Source organism: Camelus dromedarius, chromosome 20 (genome assembly GCF_036321535.1).
Source record: "Camelus dromedarius isolate mCamDro1 chromosome 20, mCamDro1.pat, whole genome shotgun sequence".
In the NCBI taxonomy this organism is placed as follows: domain Eukaryota; kingdom Metazoa; phylum Chordata; class Mammalia; order Artiodactyla; family Camelidae; genus Camelus; species Camelus dromedarius.
In genome coordinates this window covers 33,080,673-33,105,716 of record NC_087455.1, presented here as the reverse complement: position 1 = coordinate 33,105,716, position 25,044 = coordinate 33,080,673, and the positions used below count along the sequence as shown (strand labels likewise).

Here is a 25,044-nt window from a genome sequence, read left to right as displayed (position 1 = left end):
AATGTTTGTTCTTATTAAAGGGGAAGATGGTTAATACCTAAAATCTTCCATTTCATGAAAACATTTTCTGGGCTTTGAAACATCTCTGGCCACCTGCTGGGGCCCAGGGAGTCCAGCCAGCGATAATGATTACCGCCTTGTGCTCCCGTCTTTTGTGGAGGCGGGCTGCGTCCTATTTGAAGTCCCCGACGAAACGGTTGTAGTGGCCCCTCAGGTGTGAGGGGAAGAGGTGAGTGCGGTGTCCTGAGGCTGTGCTGGGCTCCCCAGGGATGACTAGACATCACTTCTGGTGGCCTAGGTGCTGTGCAAGCTAATTTTCTAAAAACCATAGAGGCGTGTTATGTCATTGATACCTGAGCCACAAAACAGAAACCAGTCTCACAGTTTCTAGCAGATCTCTGGGTTCTGCACACACTGTGATCTCCGTGGGGTCACCACTGTGGCATCCTTGTTTACTGTCAAATGGTCAGTAGAAGTCATTAACCACATTCATTCACCACTTTCTCACCACATAAGGAACTATATTTTGATGTGAAGTGGAGTTGGGTTTAGGTTAGTTATAGGGACTTGAATTTATTTTTCAGTCCTGATCAGCTGCATTTGATTTGTTTTATATCAAGGTTAACCAGACCACTGTGAGCCCCTGGCTTCAATATGACACAGAGTAGGAAAGCTGTGTGACTTCTCCAGAGGTGGTGTGAGTTTGAGGATCAGTCACGTGACCTGCCTAAAAGCACAAATGCATCCCCACCATCTACACCAATATAATTGATCGTGCACTGGGTTTTTATTTTACAGTTTACATTAGCTGTTTCACACGTTGCCTCTCTTCTTAATCTCCCTGTGGAGCCCGGGAGCCTGGCATTATTATTTTCTCATCTTACAGGTAAGGAACCTCAGTCTCCGGGTTTCCGTCCAGGTGCACAGACTTCAGGTCGGATTCTCTTCTGCACCTTCTAACTCCCACGTGGCCTGACTTTCTGGCAAGTGGCCAGACTGTAAGAATCCAGTCATTCAACATAAGGGGAGGAAACGACCATGTATCAAGCATCATTTCTGATTCTGTCTCTAGTAACTCCCACGGGCATGTCCTGCTTGCTCCTTCTCCAGACTCATCGTATCTCAAACACAGCTTACTGTCTGAGCTGCATGCCTGCTTCTTCCTGTATTTCCGAGTCGGTGAAGGACTCTACCCCTCATTCAAGGGCCCAAATCAGGACCCTGGGTGTTAGGATTGATATGTGGGTGATGGTGGACACATCATGTGATCGCTAAGGCTCAAGGCTCTGCTGTAAAATGGCGATCATACCTGCCTTACTGAGTGTTGGGAGTATTTTGGAGTCTCATGCATTTAAATTTGGCACACAAATGCTCTGTAAGGACAGCGGCTACAGCTGTCATTAAAAAAAAAATCATTATATCCTCTTACCCCTCAGTCAGTTGGCAGGTTCTGCCCACACCAGTGCCATTGACTGGGGAGGAGGGTGTAGCTCAAGTGGTAGAGCGCATGCTTGGCATGCACAAGGTCCCGCGTTCAATCCCCAGTACCTCCTCTAAAAATAAGTAAATAAACCTAATTACCTCCCTCCCCCTGCCAAAAACCAAAACAAAACAAAACAGAAAAACCCTAAAAACACCATTGACTTGTCCTCTCTAGTTTCTCCACCTTAGACTTCTTACATAATTACTGCCATAACCTGACTCATCCCCGGGACTCCAGTCCAGCCCCTCTTATCTACCATCTACACTACATCCAGCCTGATAGTTCCAAAAATACAAATTTAAACTTTGGAAGTGCCTCATTTGCTTACAGAACAGCTATTAATTCCTTAGTTTTTCCCCAAAGGCCCTTCATGATCACAGCCTCATCTCACACTATCATCCCAGTTCCTGGATACTGATGGTTCCCTCCATCGTGCAGAACTGGGGCTCCTCTGAATAATTCCCCATCCTGTCTTGGTCCCATAAATGCTAACATTCTGTGTCCTCAGTTTCCCCTGCTGTCTCCCTGCCCCTCACACCTTCTTCCCTCCCTCCCTCTGCCTGGCTGGTGTCAATTCACTTTTTGCTTCGTGGTCTAAGCACCCTGCATGTAGTAGGTGCTCAAGAAGTGAATGGATGAACTCTTGGCTTCAGTGGATGCGGTGGGCCATTTTGGCCCAGGGTCCTCTCAAGTCTCTGGCATCTCGCTGGGGGTTTGGCAAGGCCGGACATAGACTGGGTCTTTGGAGGGAAGACCCTGGGTTGGTAGCTGAGCCGCCAGGAGACCTGGAGTCTGCACGCGGGAACTTGGGGTGAAGAGAAATGAGGTCATTGGGTCACTGTCGCCAGAATTCGTCCACTTCATCACAGCAAGAAGCCTGCCTGCGGTTCGCCTACATACAGCAGTAGCTGTCCCATCAGGTATTTAGATATAAACTCTGGATGGAGTTGCCATTTGACTCTTCAGAATTTAAACCGTAATTGTTCCTAAATATTCCCTGCAGAAGCAGCCGTCTGCCCCCAGCCCTCCCCAGCCACAACCAGCTGAGAGTGATTATCCGTGGTTACCAGGTGCACAGTCTCCATTAGCCGAGAAGTCACAGCCAGGCCTGCTATCCCTGCAGGCGGTGGGGTCCTGGCTTTTGTGGTCGGAATCACACCTGTCCAGTGTCATCTAACAGCTTTCTGTGGAGGGTTGGGTGCACTCATCCCGTTTTACTGTTTTGTGAGAAAGACATTTAACACTTCCCTTCATATGTTATGCTCTGGAAAACTCAGGAAGCATGGAAAAACTTACTACATTACATGCATGTTCGAAACAACTAGAAATCTAAGCCTCTGTCCTTCATGAGAACTGGGGGGTGTGCTTTGCCCCCAAAGATGCAAAGCCTGCTAAGTATGTTCCCTGAGCGAGAGTGGATGTCTCTTTGAGTTTTGTGCCTGAAAAAGAACCACACGATCCATGTGCTGTGGACCTTGGACATGCAGCCCTGTCTGAGAGAGAAGGCTGTGACCAGGGAGGAGGCTTTGTTCTCTGGGATGCAGGTCGCTCTCTTTGTGTTGGTTTGGTTTAGCCAACTTTTTACTGACGTGTAACACTATCAGAAAAGGACACAGATCAGAAGCAGACAGCTTGAATTTTCAAGTTGCCCTTTTAATGTATTACACATAATATGAATAGCTTAGGATTTGGTGCCCACCACTTTCTTGTTTAATTAAATGAAGGGGTCTGTGAGGATGGAGGTGGGAGTCAAGTTCTGAGTGCTGGTCTCTTGGCACAGCTGTTGAATAACCGTCCCGTTAGTCATGGGCTCAGGGAGGCAAAGTTCTGTTTTCCCGCTGGTGATATCTGAACCACTCACAGCCTGTAATTCTTGCCTCCGATCCTGTTTCTTTAAGCACTTTGAATACACGAATGAACTCCGCTAAAGCCCCCAGATATAAAAATGGCCCCTTCCTGTCTCCACGTGTCTGATACTTGTTTGTCCAAGAAAAGGACACCAAAGAGTGTATCTGCACGTGTTGTTCGGATAAGGAGTTCCTTACCTAGATTGAATTTCTCCCCCTTACGAAGATGCTTCTCTTACCCCTATGTCTCCCCTTTTTCTGCCTTTAGAAGTGACAATTCTTTAGGGCTTTAGTCATCTCTCAAGTTCATGGCCTTCTCTTCTTCTAGAAGATTGTCTAATCACCTCCTTTCGTCCCATGCAGTCTCTTGTGGGTCCATTTAGTTGAAGCCAACTTGACACGGGCTCGTACCATTTTCCGTGAAGTTCAGTTTTCTCTTCCACCTGCTGATGAAAACACTTTCTTGTCCCATTAGTGATGAACTGTTCCCTGTGATCAGCCTTGGTGTCACTTGAAATGTTTTCAACTGGAATTATTTACCCCCTCACCCTGAAACTTTTTAATTATGAAAATTCTCATATACAGAAAAGGTGAATCTCCTCTACCTAAATTCAATAATTGGTAGTATTTTACCGTATTTCCTTTATTCTCTTTATGTGCAGATTTTAGGGGGTTGTACTACTGATAGTAAAATTTGGCCATCAGGCTACTTCACCCCTGAATTCTTCAGCATTCACCACTTATGAGGAAGGGCAGTATTTTATATAAACGCAGTCTTACCCAAGAGAATTAATTATAACTTATAATATTTTCTTGTATCCACATTCAGATTTCCCCAGTTGTCCTGAGACATTGTCCTAAGAATGTCTTTTATAGTTGTTGTTTTTGTTTTTGAAAACCAGGGTATTACAAGAGTTTTTATCACTTGTAGTTTATTAACGCATCAGAGAACATCCAGATGATTGTGACAGTTAAGTGGATGGAACAATGTTGCAACTCATCAGTTAATCATGTAGGAAGTTCCCCAGGAGAAGACTGCGTGTGCTTGTTGGCTGTTGGCAGCTTCCTCACTTATTTGGTTCAGCGGTATAGACAAAAAGGAATGAATAAACATGGGTGCAGGATACCCAGCACCACGGGAAAAGGCCCCTTGCCACTTCTAGCAGTCCAGGACGTCTCATTTATTTCAGGAAGCTAATTGAGTCTGCCACTGTGTGAGGCAGCCACATACAGACGTTGTTAACACCCAGAACGCATCTCCCTTGTGCTGGTTTGCCAAAAACATGTGTTGTTGCTCTAGAAGGGAGCGTAGCTCAGGACAGAAGGCCTCAGGAATTCTCCAGAGATTTGGACTTCATGATAATGAAGAGACTTTGTTTCAGGGAGGTACACTTTAAGATTTACGGAATAACTGAACAGATAGTATATAGTTTTATATATCCCCGAGGCCCCTGTTTTCCTTATTATTGCATACTGACTACAATGAATGAACCAATATTGGCACATTATAAGTAGCTCTAGCCCACAGTTTACCATAGGTTCACAATTTGTGTTGTACATTCTGTGAGTTTTGACAAACGCATAATGTCCTGTATCCACCATTACTGTTTTGCACAGAATAGTTTGATTGCTCTGAAAATCCCCTGTGTTCCACCTGTTCATCCCGCCTTACCCCTCAACACGTGATCTTTTAACTGTCTCCACGGTTTGGCTCTTCCAGAATGTCATATAGTTGACATCATACAGTGTGTAGCCTTTTCAGACTGGCTTCTTTCACGTAGTGGAGTAGGCATTTAAGTTTCCTCCATGTCTTTTCATGGCTTGATAGCTCATTTTATCTTATCGCTGAATAATATTTGGCTGTACTATACTTTGTTTATCCATTCACAAAGCTCACTGTTTTATTTTTAAACAGATCGTAGAACATTCCGGCACATAGTAGGTTTTTGGTAAATAAGTAGTTATGAAGTGACCTAGGTTGAGGGAACCCTTACTCTTTGTGACAGGTGTGTAGTGCCGTGGGAGTGTTGTGATGGAAAAGGCAATAATGTTGTTAGGCACTGATCTCTGCTAATAGGCAGTTATTGTTTAAGGAAAGGGCATTTAACACCAGAGCGGCTTTGACCAGAAGCTACAGCTAGCTTTGATATTCCCAGCCTTCCCAGCTTAAAAATGCCCCTTAGCGCTGCGCTGTCCAGTACAGTAGCCACTGGCCACATGTGGCTATTTTTGTTTAAATTGATTAAAAGTAAATAAAATAAAAACTTCTCTGTTGCACTAGCCACGATTCAACTGCTCACTAGCTGTCTGTGGCTAGTGGCTACCAATTTGGACAAGGCACAGATGGAGCATTTTCCTCATCTCAGAGAATTTTCTCAGACAGCCCTGACCTAGAGCATCCAAATAGAAGGATGGGTGGAACTGAGCCGACCAAGCTGATTCTCGTCTCTCTTCAACGCTTTGCTGTTTTGTGCTGCAGTGATTTACAATGGGAGAGAGGAAGGCCAGAGATTTGTTTGCTGGAGAAAAGTTGCTTAAAATAACTTACTGGGGATAAAGAGGCTGCCCGGGCCGGTGAAGCTGTGAAATCTTCCTTGTGTGACCGCCCCAGGAGGCCGAGCTCCACAAAGGTTTCGGCCCTTGATCAACTAGTGTTAAGGAGTTTTACAGAACTCCGAGTGCTTGCTTATTTAGTTTGCTGAAAAAGCAGGGGGCCTCCTCTAATTTGAGGGGTTGGGGTGGGTGTGGAGAGGGAGTTAAACTTCTCAACTAATAAATTTGCAAATTGTACACCAGTCCCTTAGGAAACTCCTGTGGTCGTTGGGTGCCAGGAATGTGAAACCTGAACGAATATCAGATATTTTGAGACAGAAATTGGAGCTCGCCCCCCTTGAAGTTGAAATTACTCTTATTTGGGAGCAAAGCACGTTAAGTTTTCTTAGTTTTTTGCTTTTTTTTTTTTGCCAGCTTTTTGGATTTGATCAGATCTAATTTCACTCACGTGGTAAGTGCCATGCTGACACAAAGGATTATGGGCTGTCAGCCTACCTGGATCTCAGTTCTGTGTTCCTTTTATGTGGGGGGCATTTTAATCAAGTCTTCATGTTTTTCCCTTCAAAATAGAAGTACAGATAACAGACATTACATAAAATTATGCTTTTCCTTAATGTCTCATCTGGAAATTGGCTGTTGGTGCTGGTGAGGGTTTTTAGTGTAATTTTTAACTGAAAACACCAAATTGTTCCGTTTGCACATTGTAACTTTAAATACTGACTTTTCATCTTTTGACGTGCTCGAACTTCTGAGAGGCCTAATGTGGAAAGGCGAATTTGACAGAGTAATGTGTCTACCATGTTGCCTGTGAAAAGACTTAAAATATTCTGGCATTTGGAAGTCCAGTCGGGATGTGACCACTTGGAATCATGACCATCTATAAACACAGGCTTAGTATTGAGATAGTTTTCTCTAAGAATAGGCACAGAGAAAATAGTATATTATCTCGCAAATGAAGAATGGGGAAATGCCAGACCTCAAATGAGGACAGATTTCCCTTTCATCTTTCAGCTAGTGTCACCTGCTAAACCGCTCTTAGGAGAGTTGCTGAGATTCAGTCAGTATTTAATAATTATTGCATTTGTTCAACTGACGTTTCTTTAAAAGCAGACGTGTTGGCCCTTGAATAAAAGGCGGGGTCATGGATGGATTTCTTATATTTACTGTGGTTTTCATTTAACTTTAAAACGTATATTTTAATTTAGACACTGTTCCATGTTAGCGGAGTCTCAAGAAATTGATTATGGTTTCTTTGCATGGGATTGTGTTCTGAAAAGCCATGCAAGGGAAAAGAATCAATATTGGGGCTTTCTGAGTGGCAGCATTTTCCGGAGGCCCCCCAAGCACAATTGATTACAGCTGTTTTTGTAAAGGATTTGAAAAGGACAGTCTGTATGAAAAACCTCTTTTGGTATGAGCTTGAACAGTTCCAGGCGGGTTTCCATGGGGGCTGCGCCGCAGTGTGACCACTTGACGGCCTTGTGGCCTCATCGGCGGGCCAGGGCAGCCTGGCAGGGAAAGGCTATTAGGTGAGGGGTGTTGGCTTGCATGCCAAAGAGGTTACCCTGGTAGCTGCAGTCATTCAGCTGAAATTCCTCAGCCTTCAAAGAAGGAGGGGCCGGCGGGGAGAGGCAAGTGATTTTTCTGCCAGCGGTACGTAAGGATAAGCATCCGAAAGAGAGGTGAAAGTACCTCTGTGTTCCAGAGCATCAGCCAAAGGCAGGTATGTCCCATCCAAGTTAGGAATGATAGAAACTGACAGCCCCCCCACCTTCCGCATCCTCAGCTGTTGCCTCGAAGCCCGTGAGGCGTGGACGTGTCTTCCTCCAGCCTCTTAACCCATGAGCACCGGAGCAAGTTCTTCTCTGGCTGCTCGCTGATCTGGTACCAATTAAATAAACTCCACGCCGTGGGCAGAGGCACCGGAGGGCGGCGTGGGTGCCTAGGTAGCTGAATCTATTCGAAACCGGTCCCATCTCAAAAGGTGTGTGACAGGACCGAAGTGAGAAACCATGAATGTGGGCTGGGCTCCCAGAGCTTGAATTCTCAGTAGGACCCTGCACTCCCTAGGAAATAAACATGCAATAGGTAGGTAGCCCAGATGGCTGTCATCTGAAAAGGCGAGGCTTTTTACATAGATCTTGCCTTTGGTTGCTTTACAGAAGGTATTTGCAGGCATGGAGTGGTCCATTAATTTAGAAAGAAGTAAAGATCCTGGGGAATGTGGAAATTTTACGGAAAAAGTGTTAGATTTAGTATCATCAATTTTTACTTAGCATCCTTGGGTGCCAAATCACCACAGAGACCTTTGGTATGACTTGCTTCGAAACTGATGGAATCAGCTGGTAAGCTGCTTTTATTACTAGATTTGCTTGGAGAAAAAAAAATGCTTTGAGATGATTTCTGATATGTTTTTGACTCCTAACTATTTGCTTTTCATTATCTCCCATATTTTTAGAAAACTAAATGCTATGTCTCTTATGAAATGATGCTTATGAATATGTGTTCCAACTGAGACTTTTAATTATCACCCATGAATTACCACGAATTAGCCTCGTCTGAGAGCAAAAAAAACACAAATAATGATAGGCTCTTTTAAAATATATTCTCAAAAGTGCTTAAATATTATTTTTAATTGAGCATGTAATTTTACCATTTTGCAGGCTTCTTTCCCCCTTCATCTTCCACACCCTCGTGTCACAAGACCAAGAGCATACGATTCCATCAGCAGTGTCAGAATGTCTTTGTATACAGATTGTGGTGTAGGTAGATCAGAAAGACAGAAGGCGGCGTTGGGGTGGAATAGGTTACCTTTCGCGTTTTTGAAGGCTTTGCCCTCTTGTTAGTTTGAACAGCCAATAGTGTTTTATCGTTGTTGGAAAAAAAATATGACTATCCACACATCTCCTTTCCTCTTCCTTTGGCAAGACTTGTAAATGTTACCTTCAGATATATAACTCGTAAACAACACCTGAGCGCACCAGTGGGAGTGCTTTGTAAAAGGTGTTCGCTTTAGAGGTGGCCGGGTCCCGTGACTATAAACACACTCCTCGTGAAGCAGGTGCTTCTGTCTAGGAGCTCGTGCCCCCACCTTCAGTGCTGTGGTGCAGCCTGGGGGAGGCTCTGTTTCCTGGGGAACTGTATACAGGGTCCACGGTGGATTTCATGATGGACTCTTATGCCTTTACATCTTTTCCTGGTTCCCCTATCAAAGAAATAATTTCTTTTTCTAAAGTATTTCTTATTTATTTTATTTTATTTTTTAACAGAGGTACTGAGGATGGAACCCAGGACTCGTGCATGCTAAATAAGCATGTGCTCTACCACTAAGCTATTCCCTCCTACACCAAGGAAATAATTTTTTTAAAAGCTGCTTGGCCCTCTTTGTTTACTTGGTTGAAAAGTTTGTTCAGGAACAGTTCCTTTATATAATAGAAAGAAATACGGGGCCAGGGGCGATGAGCCTTAGGCAGAATCAGGGTGTTTTTCTGGCAGATAGCAAGAATGTGAATAATCCTTTGACACACAGTGCAGCCGCCACTGTGACTTGGCACTTGGTATTAAAAGCCCACCATTCAGAACAGCTTGACTCCAGTTTTGAAATCCATGGTCTCATCACCTTTGGGTGTATTCCTTTCTACTGTCTAGCTTTATTACTTTTATTTAGATAAGTGCTGACACGTTTTCAATCTTCCAGTGTTAGGAACTAGCTGCAAATGTCATTTTCTTCATTGAAAAAGTCTCCTAGATCAGGTAGTCACTGTGTCAACCCGAAGGCTTTCTGGAATCAGCAAAAAGAGAGGCAGAACACAAGATTACAGACAGACGAAATACGTGTAACAGAATGGATCCTGCAAACCAGGAGAGGCTCGCTGGCACATCAGTCCTGGGGAGTGTCCAGGGCCCAGCGCTCCCGGGTCAGGTACTGGCCACAGGTGAGGACTAAGCTGGAACGGAGCTTGCTGACTGGGGAACCAGCAAGCTCACCATGACATGGAGTGTCTTCCCTGTTTTAAATAACCCAGGTGTAGAGTAGCTAATGAGATGGGTAATTAGACCCAGGAAATTTTAGAACCTAGAATCTTGTTATTAAATATCCATTTTACTACGCCTTTTGCCTTTGTGCCCTTAGATAAGATGGATCAGGAGTGGCCCAAGCACTGTAGTGTGATTCAGTGGCACTTTTCTGAAGTGTGAAGATTTTTTAATGTTTGTTGCATACATACCCATGTACTTCCCTAATGCTTCCTTTAGATTCTTTACACACACACAGACACACATACACATGTATGTAACTGTCTGTTTGAATGCATTAATTGTTAAATAATTAATGTTTGTTTGCAGGAGTTCATTTGTACTTTTGATGTTTGAAAGCTGGTCCCTGGTCATTTCCATTGGTCTCGTGCTTTCTGGGCCTTTAGCAGCATATATATGTTGGAAAAATAGAACAGTAATATCAATTACGAACGAAAATTGTTTATGCACCACCACCCTCACCGATTAACTCTCTTCGTTTATCCATTGCCCTTTCAATGATTGGCCAAAGGATTTGAAATGTTAAGTTATAGTTATAATATTAGAAAATGTTAAAACAATATATGCTTTTTAAATACAGTATATTGTCTAAACATTTTTCCTTGTTCTGTGGTATATGACTTTTAATGGCTATGTTGAGAAAATTAATGTATCATGTGTCATTGGCATCGCTGCTCCTCTATAGCTGGCATTTAGGTTGATTGTCTCAGTGATTTTGCCTTAATACAGTAGTAAGCACCCCACCTTCTCCTTTTTAGGATATTTCCTGAAGATACTTCCTGAGAGTAGAAATACTTGATCAAGTGGTATGGAAGCTTTCATACCTTCTTAAAGCACATTACTCATGTGCTTCCCAGAGGGTTTGTGCCCATTTCTGTTAGTTGGCATCTTTTAAATATTCAGAGCGTCTCTTTACAGGCCAGTAGTAAAGGGTCCCCTGTTCCTAGGAACATTCAGGCTCAGCTACAGGCTTGGTGGGGAAATCCACCCACCAAGTGCTGCTCACCGCAGAGAGCAGGTTCACTCTGGGGCACCAGCGAGCTGGAAGGGCGTGGCCTGCCCCTTGGACACAAGGTCTTTCCCATCTTCCCGCCCCGCAGACTTCCTGTGGCACTCCGTCAGCCCCCGAACAGGGTGGAGAATGTATGTGGTTGTGCCTTGGGGCCTAAAATTGTAGCAGTTGAAAAACCCTTAGAGTGAATTATTAAATCTAAACCAGAGCTTGTTGGCTTCCTGTGCTTGAGTTGGAGTCTGTTCCATTATGGTAGTTTTCACAAAACACTTCTGAATGAGAAGTAAATTCCAAATCTCCTTCTTCTCCCCCTCTCCTGCCAAACTCCACCAGGAAACAGAAACTCGTTATTTCAGTTAGAGTGTATTAATACTGACCCTCTCCAGCACTTGGGACTTTTCAGGTTAGGCCCACCCAGCTTCTATTTTTACTCTAGTCTAAACTGTGGTCATATGGATGGCAAAATAAATACTGGAATATTCTGGTTTGGGAGGGGGAGAGGCAGCAGAGCTTGTAATAACACGGCTGCAAACCTCTTGCTTCCTTCTGTTTGATATTCCAAAAAAGGAAGAAAGCACATCTTGGAGCACATCTGTAAGTCATGAACGCTTTCCTTGTGCGTCTCACACATCCTCGACGTAATCCCGCTCCCCGTCCCAGGCGTTGCTTTGATAAGCGCAGTGCTTCATGGAGCCCTGTTTTTGGGGTCAACAAATTTACTTCAAAACAAAGGTGGCTTCCCTTGTCTTCCCGGATCAAGACTCCAAACCCTTTACCACACGCAGGAGTAAGAATTTTTGGTGTGTTCTGCATTGATCCCCCACAATTTCTGCCCCTCACCCCCTACCTCCCGGTTGACTTCCTTGTCGCTAAGGAGGAAGACTGGTTTTTGTTTAGTATTAGCAGTAAACCAGTCTCAGGAAGAGTGTTTCTTTCTTTTTTTTTTTTAAATATTGATTGAATTTTATAATACAAAGGTTTTGAAATTCAAAAGTGACAAAAGGGCCTAAACGGGAAATTCTCTCCAGATGAGACATTTTGCATTTAATTAATTATCCGTAATTTCTCTAGGTTACAAAGCACCAAGTATGTCAAGAATTTAGGTGCAAGGTTTAGATTTCTTTCTGCTTGGTTTATTTAGTTAAGGGTTCTTCTTCATGAAATGATGGATTATAGAAACTGAGGGCTTTGGAACAGGGAGAGTTTGTAGAGTGGTATGTCAGTGATGTGATCATTGGTGGGTGGGCATATTCTCAGTGAATCTGTGTGATGAGGGCTATTCCCTGTACCAAGTTCTCGATTAAAGAGAAATGTGACCGGGGACCTGTATCCTATCTGTTCTGTGTGTCATAATGTTTGGGGGCAGAGGAGGGGCCCATCATTCTGCTAAATAAGCTTCTCGGTCATCATATCTGAGATGCTGGTTTAAATTTACCCAGCAAACCCCTTACTGAGCCAGGTACCGGTCTTGTAGACTCATGGTAGGAAGAAAAATAATTTTGAAACACTGGCTACACCTACAGTGAAGCACCTTCTCTGAAAATGCTGTTGAATCTGTTGAATCATAAATGTAAATTCAGATGAGCCAAGTAATTCTTTGGCAAGATTTTTTTGCTGTTTTTCTTAACAGGCTGATTATTGTGCTGAGCATTTTATTAGCAAAAGATTTTATTTGAGCTTTGTTGGCTAGGAAATCTAACTGCTTTGAACCACATTCAGTTCTTTTTTTAAACAAAGGGGAGAATTTCTACTGTTAAGTACACTAACTCAGTGTTACTTTTTAAAACGCTTTCCAGCCATTTAAATGTTCCCCAGAGACTTAGTGTCGTGCCCGGCTCATGGGAGGCCTTCTCAGTGAGCTGGCAGCTTCTTCTAAGGTCATCCTTATCTTTCTGGTAGTCCTCCTCACGGCGTACGGCTGAATTCCAGACTGCCTTTTTTAAAAAGAGACCTAGTGAGAGTACCTTCATTTAATTTTCCCTGATGTGAAGTAACCAGGTAATTTATTTAAAATACATGGTTATTTGCTTTCACCAAATGGCTTAAAGCTTGGGTTCAGCCTTTCAGAAAAAACGGGTCCTCTCCTGCTCTTTGTTGAACCTTTACCACATGAGCAGTAGGGGAGGCAGAAAATACCAGGCCTGGTCCCGGTTCTGGGACCTTTTCAAGGAATCCACATCCTCAGTGGTGAGGTAAGAGTCCCGCCCTGTGTGTAGCGTCCAGCGGGCAAACCCACCGTGACCAGCAGGTTCCAAATGAGGGGTTCAGACGTGAAGGATTGTAAACTGATACTGTAGGAACTCTGTCGTCCACTGTGCCTTGGTTTGTTTCGTAGAACTAGTTGAATTTTTCCAGTTGCCCATGATTTGACTTTTTAAAAATTTGTTTTTTAATACGTCATTTTTATGGGCAGCCTAGTCATCTTTTTGCCTCACTTCGCACCAAAATGTGATTCTGCCTTCCTAGAACCTGATTTTTTTTCTTTTCAGGATTGGATTTTTTTTCCAAATACGCACCAGTAAATAATTTAAACTAATTCCCCACTTTATGGAAGGTATGCTGAAGTGTTTCTTAAAGTTAGAGACTTAAGATTTTTATGTAATTAAGGACTAGTCTAGGTGTTTGAAGCAGGGCTGAGCTAAAGATCTTAAGGATTTCTTAAGTAGGGATTTAAGAATTTGCTTGACCTCGCCTTTGACCTCAGCTTTGTAGGTATTATCTACAGGATAGTAGAGTAGGCCTAGGACATAGGGCATTGTTTAGGGACCAGGTAATTTTCTGTAAACAAACCCTTAAAATAAGTGCTTGGTAAATACAGTTCTGTTTGCTTGTAAACATATAGTGCAGCCACGTCTCATATGTTCAAGGACAACAGTATCTTTTCCCAGCAATAAACATAAGTTTCTTACCTTTTATTGTATCTTTGGCTTGGATGGGACGCCTGATAGAGATGAAGGTATTACTAAAAATGAATGATTGACACTTGATGTACATGGCCCCGGACAGCCTTCCTATGGACAATTTACAGGACGTTAGACAGAGAAGAAGTTGCTAAGCTAGACCTCTAATTCTTGACACAGATTTTTCCCCCCATCTATGATGCCAAGAAGGCTAGTTCTGAAAGATGTTAAAGTGATTTTCTAGGGGGAGAATTTCCATGGCCAAAGTTTGAAAGTGCTGGATGAAGCAGAGTTCAACATAACTGTTTATTACAGTTCTTCTAGGGGCCTTTATTATGATGACATGTGAATCACAAGGAGGGGAGGGAGAGGGGGGCACAGCACGGCCAACACTCTCAATGCGCACAGACTTCGCAGCCTGGACTTGGACGTGAATCCCTGCTCCCCACTTCTGAGCTGTAGGTCTTTGGACAAGCCTCAGTTCCTTGGTCTGCACTGGAGATTGTTGAGGTGATTAAATGGGCCAGTGCTTATAAAACCCTTAGCACAAAATGCCTAGCACGTAATAAACACTTAACAGTTAGCGGCAGCTAATCCTTCTGAACCCCAGGCTGACCGGCTCCGATCGCATCATGTCGTGGGGCATTGCAGTGCAATAGAGCGAGCCCAGAACCAGGTGCCAGATGTTCTGGGCTCCAGTTTGGCCACCAGTTAGACTGAATGGTTTTAAGTGACTTGGCCACTATGGTGTTGTGTGTCTCCCGTTTGAAACAAATAGGTGGTCTTGATGCTTATAACATCCAGTCAAGCTCTAAGACACGTTCCTTTGGGCTCTACCTAAGTCAGAATTGGCAAGTTCATCTTAAGGGCAAGTAAGTCATCCTCTGTGAGACCTTGTGGGAGAAAATTTTAACTATTATTTCATTTACCATGGTGTGTTAGCTAGTCATAAAATACTTTATAGTTATTATTAAGTCACCTCTGGAAAGATAAGCTGAAGTTACAACCAGCTTGGTGTTTCATAGTCACCATAGAAGTTAATATGCGTCTGAATCGAAATCAGGATGAGACTTTATCCTAAAACTAAGAGGCATCTTGTAGGTGTTGGTTTTCTATGATGTGATACAGAATGTCATATCAGGCCACATGCATCTTTAATTTTTATGTCCAAAGGCTAATTTTCTGACAGCTGGGACCGAGGGTGTGTGGTGTCCATAAATAGCTTGTTATCAACCTAAGCTTAAACTGTAACTTTAACACCTACTGCTTTGCGCTTTAATTATCTGGACCACTGTCTATCGGTCTCACTGGTTTAAGGCATTTAGAGGACATTCATATAGTAGATAAGGCAGTGTACCTTTCAAAGAAGACCTTGAGTTTCTAAATAACAGATTTCCAGCCTGGCAGTTTGAAACATGGTATTTGTCGGATGTTGGGGTTACCTCCACAAGAAAAATCCGACAAGTAGGTTTGTTCAGTGGCTCTCCCACAAATCTTCTCTGTGGAGAAAATAGGCAGGTTTGTGATATTTCTTACTAAAACCGAGGTTAGTGCACTTACGGTCCTCCAGGCACTGAATCAGCATTTTCTCTGTTCATGCTTATTAAAAACACCATAAAAGTTTGGGCTGAATCATTTTGTCAGAATACTAGTTTTCATCATCCTCAATATGCGAGGCCTCGATCACCACTGCTTTTCTCAGTTTTCTCTCCTTAGAGGAGTTTATTTCCCCCTTAAGGGTTCTGCATAAAGGAAATTGGTGTCACCAGGTCTCTTGGTGGAGTTTTTCTGTCACGGAGCCTGTGATTTGTAGAGGAAGTGGCAGCAGCTGACACTGGAAATGCAGGTGAGGCCATGTGGGTAAAAAGGTGTCTTTCAAGACACAGGAGTTTTTCTTCCATCCTATAGGTGATAGGGAGCCAATAAAGGGTTTTTAGGAGGGGAGTGATGTGGTCATATTTAAGAATGGTCCCTCTGGGATGGGGAGGGTATCACGCAGTGGTGGAGCGCGTGCTTCGCATGCATGAGGTCCTGGGCTCAATCCCCTGTACCTCTATTAAAATAAATAAGTAAATAAATAAACCAAATTACCTCCCCCCAAGAGAAAAACAAAACAAACAAAAAATAAACAGTAAAGAAAAAAAAAAAAAAAGAATAGTCCCTCTGCAAACAGTGGATTCAAAGACAGAGGCTTGCAGGGTGGCCAAGGGAAGGGGCCTCTGTACTGGCCCAGGCCCCAGATGACCAGGTGGCTGCTGTTTGGGGGATACGGAGGAAGGGGTGGAGTTGAGGAGGTGAGCACGTGTCCTGCCTGCCCTCTCGGCATTGTGGGAGTGCAAGCCTCGGTCAGGGTGCCTTCTCCCCCGGGAAGAGCTGCCCCCTCTCTGGAGGCAGTTCCGTGCTCCGCTTCTGTGGCCGAGCGTGGCATAAAGCAGGAAGCTCCATTTGGGTCTGCAGTACGTTCTCCCCGACGTGGTACCGAGTTGCTCTCCTCAGCTTCCCTTTGCTCTCCTGTACGCACATCTTGCATTAGCCAAGGGGGAAGAGGTCTGAAAGATCAGCTTTGTTTTTCTTCCAGCTTGTACTCTGAGCCCTGTTAGCCAACAGCATTGGCACTGCCTCACAGAAATGGCCAGTCCCAAATTAAACAGCCTCGTTAGGAAACCCTGCCATCGGGCTGCAGCTCTGCCCTCCTGGGCTGTGCCTCTGCCCACCGCCCACCCTCGTCCACCCCCGGGTGACTTTAGTCCAGTGTCTCTGTCCGTCCCATCGAGCGTGAGAGTGCTCAGTGTGTCTGGGGGGCTTCTGCGTAGTGAGGCCAGTCACAGTTAGCTAGGTGAGAGGCAGTGCTCTTGAGTCACCCCTTTTCTTGGCTTTGGAGAGATGCACGTCTCGCCTCGAGGGAGGTTAGTGCATAATTCATTTCCCTCTCCAGGCAATCTTTTCAGCACAGAGTGCGGAGTCTTCACAAAAGGAACTGTCATGTTTGCAAGGGTGTTTTTTTGTTTAAAAGGAGAGACAAATGGAGGTGTTCTTTGCACATTATCTGCTGCAGAGTGACAAGGAGCCTGCATGTATTAAATTGGACTCTATGGAAGGATATTGGTCATTCCTCTTAGGTGCCTGTTGCCCCTGACGTCAGCACAGGAGATAACTTCTAGTGTGATGTCAAAATTATTTGCACCACACTGGAGGGTGGAGGGACAAACACTTTTAGCTGCCCTTGAGCGCATTAAACATCCCATCAGCCTCAGGACCACCCTGAGGCCCTGCAGAGCCCAAGTGGTCCAGACCAAGCCAGCTTTTCTAGACGCATCCTAACCCTCCACCCCAAGTCTTGTAGTAATTCAGGCCTGACAGCTTCTTTCCTCCTCAGGAGCTGGTTGTCCTGGAGAAGTCAGTTGCTTATCGAGCTACCTGATGCGGTTGAACTACGAGGTGGGCAGAATTCTTTGGGAGACAATTTTGGCCCATCTGCCTTTTAGTGTGACAGATGTGTCAGTCACCTAATGAACAGAAATTCAGTTTACAAATAGGGATTAAGTATGTTCGTGTGGCCCATGCCACCAAATACTTCTTTGACAGAGCCAAAAGGACAATGACAGTCATTCATTGTTGAGAAAAGGCAAACAGGTTTCAGCTTTGAAGACTCGAGGTTGCTTAAGAAGGTGCAATGCAAGTGTATGGAGGTTTGGGGCCAGTGATCTCCTGGGCTTTGTCTCAAGGTATTTTTAAATCTCCTCTTTGATTTCATCGTCAACCCATTGGTTTTTTAGTAGCGTGTTGTTTAGTCTCCATGCAGTCATTTTTTCCCCTAGTTTTTCTTTCTGTGGTTGATTTCTAGTTTCATGCCACTGTGGTTCGGAAAGATGTTTGAAATAATTTCTATCTTCTTAACTTTGTTGAGGCTTGTTTTGTGTCTGAGTATGTTGTCTATCCTAGAGAATGTTCCATGAGCACTTGAAAAGAATGTATGTTCTGTTTTTTTGGGTATGTAATGTCCTAAAAATACCAACCTAGTCTAACTGTTCAATTGAGTCATTTAGTATCTCCGGTGCCTTACTGATTTTCTGTCTGGAAGAACTGTCCAGTGACGTTAGTGGGGTGTGACAAGTCTCCTACTATTATTGCGGTCCCATCAATTTCTCCCTTTATGTCTGTTAGCATTTGTTTTATGTATTGAGGTGCTCCTCTATTGGGTGCATGTATGTTAGTGAGTGTACCATCCTCTGCTTATATTGCTCCTTTCCTCGGCTTTGGATTGAAAGATTGTAACTGTAGGAATCCTGGAGATCTTGTGCAATGTGTTAACTCTGAAACCTGAGTCAAAGGCCAGTTTGTTTTCTGTAATCTCAATCGGCAAATATTTATTGAGTACCCATGTACTCAGAGGGGCAGGGAGCACACACAGGTCACTGAAGACCTGCCTTCTCCAAGTATACTCTGTTGAGGGGCAAGCGAAAATACACAAAGCCATGAAAAATCACAGTGAGAGTTTGTCCTAAACTGTTCATAGGCTGCAAAATCCAAAATAGTAGTTTGTAACAAAGGGACAGGACTAGAAAAATCAGATCATGTTTTGTAGACAGGATTTGAGAGGGTCCCCCAGGTGAAGTTCACAGGACAAAGTTTAAATTACTAACAGAACAGCAAACAAACAACCCAAGCAGTGTTTACTGAGCACCTGCTATATGCCAGATGCGGTGACTGCGGGGAGTTGGGGGTGCATGAAAGATGGATGAGGCACAGTCCTTGCCCTCAGAGGAGCTGAGAGTCTACTAGGGGTCAGTTGAGTTGATGGGTGGACCGTGGAACGCAGGGCTCCTGAAACAGTCAGTACACAAGCTTTGGGAATTACAGCCTGGAACGGTGAGAGCCTTGGAAACCCGGATCATGCAGGATGGCCTCAGATTGAAGAAGAGTTAAGCCCTGAGTGTTCTAGCAGAAACATTCCAGCACGCTCTTGGCTCAGGGTAGTCCCTCAGTGCCTGCAGGCCAGACCACCGGGAAACCAGTCCCTAAGGTTTCAGTTCTCAGAATGGGCTGATGTGGTCACTCAGACAAAGTGGGCTCCCCTACTTTTCCGTTGTTTGGCCCTGAAGCCTGGAGAATAAAGGCTGAGGTTCGGGCTGGCCCCATTGTCCTTTAAGGAAGGTAACAGCCCCCATGACAGCTGGAACAGAAGGCTTTAAGAGGAAATCTAATAAGAGCCATTGTAGTAAGGGAAACTTTTTTTTTTTTATGATTCCTATTAGGAACAAAAATTTAATTTGATTTTAAAAAAAGTAGGGCAATGATGAGTGTTGCCTGTTTCCAAACACAAATGTTTTCAAGCTGCTGTATTTGTTTCTGGGCTTTCGTGAGATGCTGATGGTAAAATATCAATTTACTAAAACCATTTAAGAAGAACTGTACATGTTCTCTGCCTCCAGTTCATGCGTGCTGCTCTCTTGGCAGGATTAGGTTGAATTTTAACACCGAAACTCTTACTGAAGCGCTAAGAAGCTGTAGAGCTGTTAATTTAGTAGACGATCCCTCTCCATATTCAGCGTGTGAGTTGCTGTCGTTACCAAGTGCCAGGAGTGTAAAAAGAATGTGCCCCTGTGGGTTTATCTGCATTTGTCATTAAAGCTCTGCTGAGCCAGTGAGCCCTAGACGCACGGCTTGTGGTGGGCTGTCACCCTGGTCCCTGAGCCTCGTAGGCACTGCTCCCCACGGGTGTCATCTGGGCTGTGGTGGGGAGCCCTGGATAGCCTGCCTGTCCTCCCCGGGAGCTGCCAGTGGGGGCCAGGTAGCGGCGATGCTCTGAGCGTGGCCAGGCCTGCAGCCATCCAGGGGGCCTTGGAGGATCCCTGGTGGTGCTTTTGCCTAAGCACACTAACACATCTCCAAGAATGTCTTAAATACTTAGAGCGTTTTGTAGCTTTTCTAGTAAGGGAGCCTCTCAGCGACTGTGACAACAAGAATGCGTGAGATGGTCACTGGGGAACTCAGACAGGTTTAGTGGAGCGCAGTGAAAGGAGTCTGGGAGAGACACTGCGGTCCCTGAGCCATCTTCACACCACTGAGTTAGGCTACACAGGCCCCCCTTGGAGGCCTTCGTCTGTGGTCAGCCCTTGACATGATGCAGTTTGTCAGGGGGTCCTGAGGAAGGGAAGGGCCAGAAATGTGGGTTGAGGGGGAAGGTAGTCACCGAGGTGTAAACCTGAAGAGTAAGTTCAATAAGCTCATTTCCTAATCGCACACCATCCTGAACCCCTTCTCTTTCCTTTCTCAGCGGGCAGAGCTGACATCCGATAAAGACATGTACCTTGACAACAGCTCCATTGAAGAAGCTTCCGGAGTGTATCCTATTGATGACGACGACTATGCGTCTGCGTCAGGCTCGGGTAAGGCTGGCTACATCCACGCTCACCTCTGTTTTCATGCTTGTACATGCTCGTGCGCGCACACACACACACACACACACTACTGGAACTTACTTCTTAGAAACAGCAGGTAGGATGCGCAGTGGTTAAGAGCATGCTCTGTGGAGTCCAGGAGCCTGGCTGTGAAATCTAGCTCTCCACCACTTAAGCTGTGAGATCTTGGGAGCATGTTTAACTTGGCTGAACCTCAGTTTCCTCATTTATAAGATGGACAGTAATGACAGTGCCTACCACACGGGCTTGTCAGGAGGATAAAAGGGGTTGATGCATATGTAGCTCTCAGAGTTTGCTGCTTGGCATGTAGTCAGTTGTCCCATCAACATTAGCTTTTATTTTATTATTAAGGCTTTCAGAGTGATGTCATGGAAACCACCCTTAGTGAAATCCCTCAAACACTAGTTTCATAAAACCGTCAACCCTGCATTAAAGATGATAAGTGAGACTAAGGAGAGTGATACTTTCTTGTTCCTAGTGTATTGCTCTAAAGTAGGAGGGAGAAAGTAGCAGCCAAGTAAAATGATTGCTCAGTGATATACTCAGCTCCCATGGTGTATCAGTTATCTGTTGCCTCAGTGGTGCCTCGTAACAAATCACCCCACAAGATAGTGGCTAAAAGCAACGATTGTTTATTTAGCTCATTATTCTGCATGGTGGCAGTTAGGCTGGGCTAACTGGGCTCCATCACGTGTCAGTGGTCAGCTGCAGGTTGGATTTGCCACTTTGTTGTTCTTGTTGACTCTCTCATAACCTTGGGGCAACTGGGCAGACCTGGCTCTGGTCCCTTCAGTCTCTCATCCTCCAAAAGGTCAGCTGTTTATCTTCAGGGAAGAAGCAGAGATCCCAAGAGAGCAAGCAGGAGTGTGCAAAGCCTCTTAATGCCTAGGCAATTTCACTCCCACATTTGATTGGTCAAAGCCAGTCAGAAGGCCAGCCCAGACTCCACCTCTTAGGAGCTGCAGGGTCACATGGCAGAGGAAGTGGAGACTGGGGGGAATAAAGGACTTGTCCATTTTTGTGGTCTACCATGCCTGGTAAATATCTCACCTGTGCCAGGATTGGCCCCCAAGGAGCTGAAAGAGGGAGAGTTTGTGCATGTGCTAATGGTCAGGGCAGGAACTCAAGGCCAACAGCATGCTGGGAAAGTCTCATCCAGGGTTCTTCCTTGACTTGAGTTTTCATTGTCCGTTGAATAGACATTAGAAGTGATGCTGAATGGAGATGTCTCACCATCAGATTGGCCTGGGCTTCAGAATGACCCAGAACCAAGTAAAATTAGTTGTGTCCCTGGTGGAGATAAAGCTATCTGAGTGAGTGTTTTAGGTTGGAAAACAGCAAGTCTGAGAAAGAAAGAGAGGTGGTGGCTGACCTAGTAACAGTGAGCTTACAGTGCAGTCCTAGTGTAAAAATAGCCCTGGTTATTCTGGGGAGGGCGATAGATATCACACACACAGGATGAGTGTGAAAAGTTGTTCTCTGTAGCCCACAACTCTATTAATATCGTTCACTCCTGGCACCTCAATTTTTTTTCTTCAGCACCTCCAAAGTGATTTGTAACTGTCTTCTTCAGCATGTCCCAGGAAATAATACATGTGGACACTTTTGGGTCCCCATCTCACAGATCTTAGGATCTACGAGGTGTTAGAGATTTATAGAGTTTGTCATTTTGCTGGTGTCTGCCAAGATTGTCCTTAAGCTTAATATAAAGAATGTAGGTTCAGTCTCGCTCCTCTGGCAGCCCCCACACCCCACACCCAGGTGAAAGGGGTTTGAAGTGGCTCATCTGAAATCCTGAACCACTCATCAGACAGATCGAGCTGAGACCACATTGCTTTTGCCTTGGCTTCAGCCTTGGGCAGGTCATTGCGGCAAAGAAGTGGATCATCCTAAATTTTGGAAACCTCCTGGCACTGCACTGGGGATGTGGATTTTCAGCTTAAAGGTAGTAGAAGTTGTAACTAAAAATGGAAAGAGAGGTGGGGGATGGATAAATTAGGAGTTTGGGATTAGCAGATACAAACTACTATATATAAAATGGATAAGCAACAAGGGTCCTACTGTACAGCACAGAGAACTATATTCAATATCCTGTAATAAACCATAATTGAAAAGACTATGAAAGAATACATATATATTTATAAGTGAATCACTTTACCGTGTACCAGAAGCTAACGCAAAGTTGTACATCAACTATACTTCAATAAAAATTTTTAAAAGAAGAAACTCAGGATTATAACAACAAAAAAATTGTAAAGCCCTGGCTGTGTGTCAGGCACTGTTCCCAGCCTTTTAACGTCTCTGTGAGGATAGATTCTATTGTCTCCATGTTCCACGTGGGAAAACCTGAGGCTCAGGGAGATCCAGTAACTTGCCTTAGATCTCACGGTTGGAAAGTAATGGAGCTGGGCCAGGGGCCGGGGAGCTGGGCTTGAGAGTGTGTTCTTTTTCAGTTCTCTGCTCTACTGCCTCCTCGTGTCAAAAAAAGCTCCAGCCTAGAATGAGGAGACCTGACTAGTTGATGCCCAGCCCCAGCTGGTACCAGGGATCCTCCCGGGCTTTGGCCAGTGTTCCCCCTGTACCGTGCTATATTCATGGACTCAGGGTGGGCACTGGTGGATGTGAAAACTTCAGCCATTCACTTAAGCACTTCATGGGCATTCACTATGTACCAGACCCTATGGCATATTCTTGGAACATAGAGATGAAAGATTAGGTCCCTGTCCTCAAGGAACCAATAGTCTGATGGGAAAAATGTAGAAATGAGAAAAAAAAAAATCATTGTTACACCATGTCGTGGCCAATATAACAGAGGAAGATGTGTACAACAGAAACTTAAGAGTTAAGTGTAGAGTTCTGGTTAAAGATGGCAGATTGAACACACATGCCTTCCAATGCTCAGCTAAACTGACAGGAGAGAAATTGGGCCTACACTCACAAGGACACACAAGACAGTACAGGAGGCAAAGGGCACAATGTTTTGAAAGCTGGGAAGCAGATGGGCTGGTAGTAACAGACTTGGCAGATGTGAGAAAGCTGAGTTAGCCAGTGGTGGGGGTGGGGAGAGCCAGGAAGCATCCCTGTGGGGCCCCAGAATTGATGGCATTAGATGGAGGCTGAGAGTGATACTAAACTCAGGATGATTGGTTGAAAGTCCGCTTAAGAAACAAGGAGATTCTCTTAATTCCTTCCCACCATAATGCAGCAAAGGGACGGATGCTCCGACCTCAGAAGGAAACTGGAGGCTTATTACCTGGGAAGGTAGAACAGAGGGTCTTTGGACTAGGCATGTACCAGCACAGATGGGGCTGGGGGTACCACCTGGAAAACAGGGAGAAAAAGTTCTTAGATGAAAAGCTGCTTAATGCAGAGATATTCCCACCTGTCTCCTCCCAGCCAGTTCCCGGAACACCGACAGTCTGGCCTTCACCCTCTCTAGGGAATTGGATCAACTCGGAGGAAACAGCTCCGAGGCACTGGCACCGGCAGCTCTCCAACAAAACGCACAACTCTGACTGGTGGTGCCCATGTTTGACAAGCCTCTCCCATGTGCCCAGAGCTTCTAGTAGCTTCTCAGCCTTTGCTTCTTAAGTGTGAGAAGACAACCAAGGCTCTCCAGACATTTATGGGTAGTAACTCCTGAAAGACAGAGACCTCCCCACACCCCGAAATTGGAAGAGAACAGAAACTCACAGGGGGAGAACTTAGAGAAAAACTTAATACATTTGGAGAGATAAGAAGATGCTTTAGTAGTGAAACAACAAGAGGATCCTATAAAAAAGGAACATTCTGAGAGTTTCAAGAGTCCCTGGAGAGTTGGACCTGCCATGTTAGAAATGAAAAACTCGTTAGGACTTGAGATAATTCAGGAATAGTTATTCATTCATTCAACAGGTGTTTAATACTGACCCCCTGCATGGGGCACAGACACCGTTCTAGGTGCTAGGAACACTTCAGGAAATAAAATCTAATGATGATTTCTCTGATGGTGGAATAATCTTATTTATTCCTCACTGTATTTCTGTTTCCCAGTTTCACTTGTGAAAGTGTATTTTTTTTAACATGTTCTTTTTATAAGTAAGAGAAAAAAAATTTTTTTTAAAGGAGAAACTCAGTGAACTGTGGTAACAGAGAAAGAAACAGTTGGACAATGGACAGAGAGGGGATGACGTTGATTCTGGCAGGAGAGAGTGTAAGCGGGAGTTTCCCAGGTGGAAACGGGCTCTGGGCTGAGGCATCTCAGGCAGAGAGGATGGTGAGAGGTAGAAATCAGGGATGAGGGAGATGTGATCAGGAGGGCTCCCAGGTTTCTGGCTGGGACAAGAGCATCAATCTTTTTCATAAAGAGAATATATAGAGTACATGAGCCACCTGAGGTGGGTCACTCATCTGTCTCCAGTGTAAGAAGTGCCAGCTTGACATCAAGCAACCTAAGTGTCCATCGATAGATAATTGAATAAAGAAGATGTGGTGTATATGTGTGTGTGTGTGTGTGTATATATACACACACACACACACACACAATGGTATATTACTCAGTCATAAGAGAGGATAAAATAATGCCACTTGCAGCAACATAGATGGACTTGGAGATTATCATTCTAAGTAAAGTAAGTCAGACAGAGAAAGACAAATAACATATGATATCACTTACATGTGGAACCTAAAAAATGGTACAAATGAACTTATTTGCAAAACAGAAATAGACTCACAGACATAGAAAACAAACTTACCAAAGGGGAAAGGATAAATTGGGAATTTGGGATTTGCAGATCCAAATAGATAAACAAAT

General features: G+C 44.5%; 1 protein-coding gene across 1 annotated transcript in view; it reads left to right on the top strand.

The window, feature by feature from the left end:
- The window catches only part of SDC2 (syndecan 2), a 103,803-nt gene that overhangs the window by 68,565 nt on the left and 10,194 nt on the right, over positions 1–25,044 (top strand). Inside the window, exon 2 of the mRNA XM_010981915.3 lies at positions 20,108–20,219. Within this exon, the coding sequence (XP_010980217.1) occupies positions 20,108–20,219 (112 nt within the window). The remainder of the gene's footprint in view (positions 1–20,107; positions 20,220–25,044) is intronic.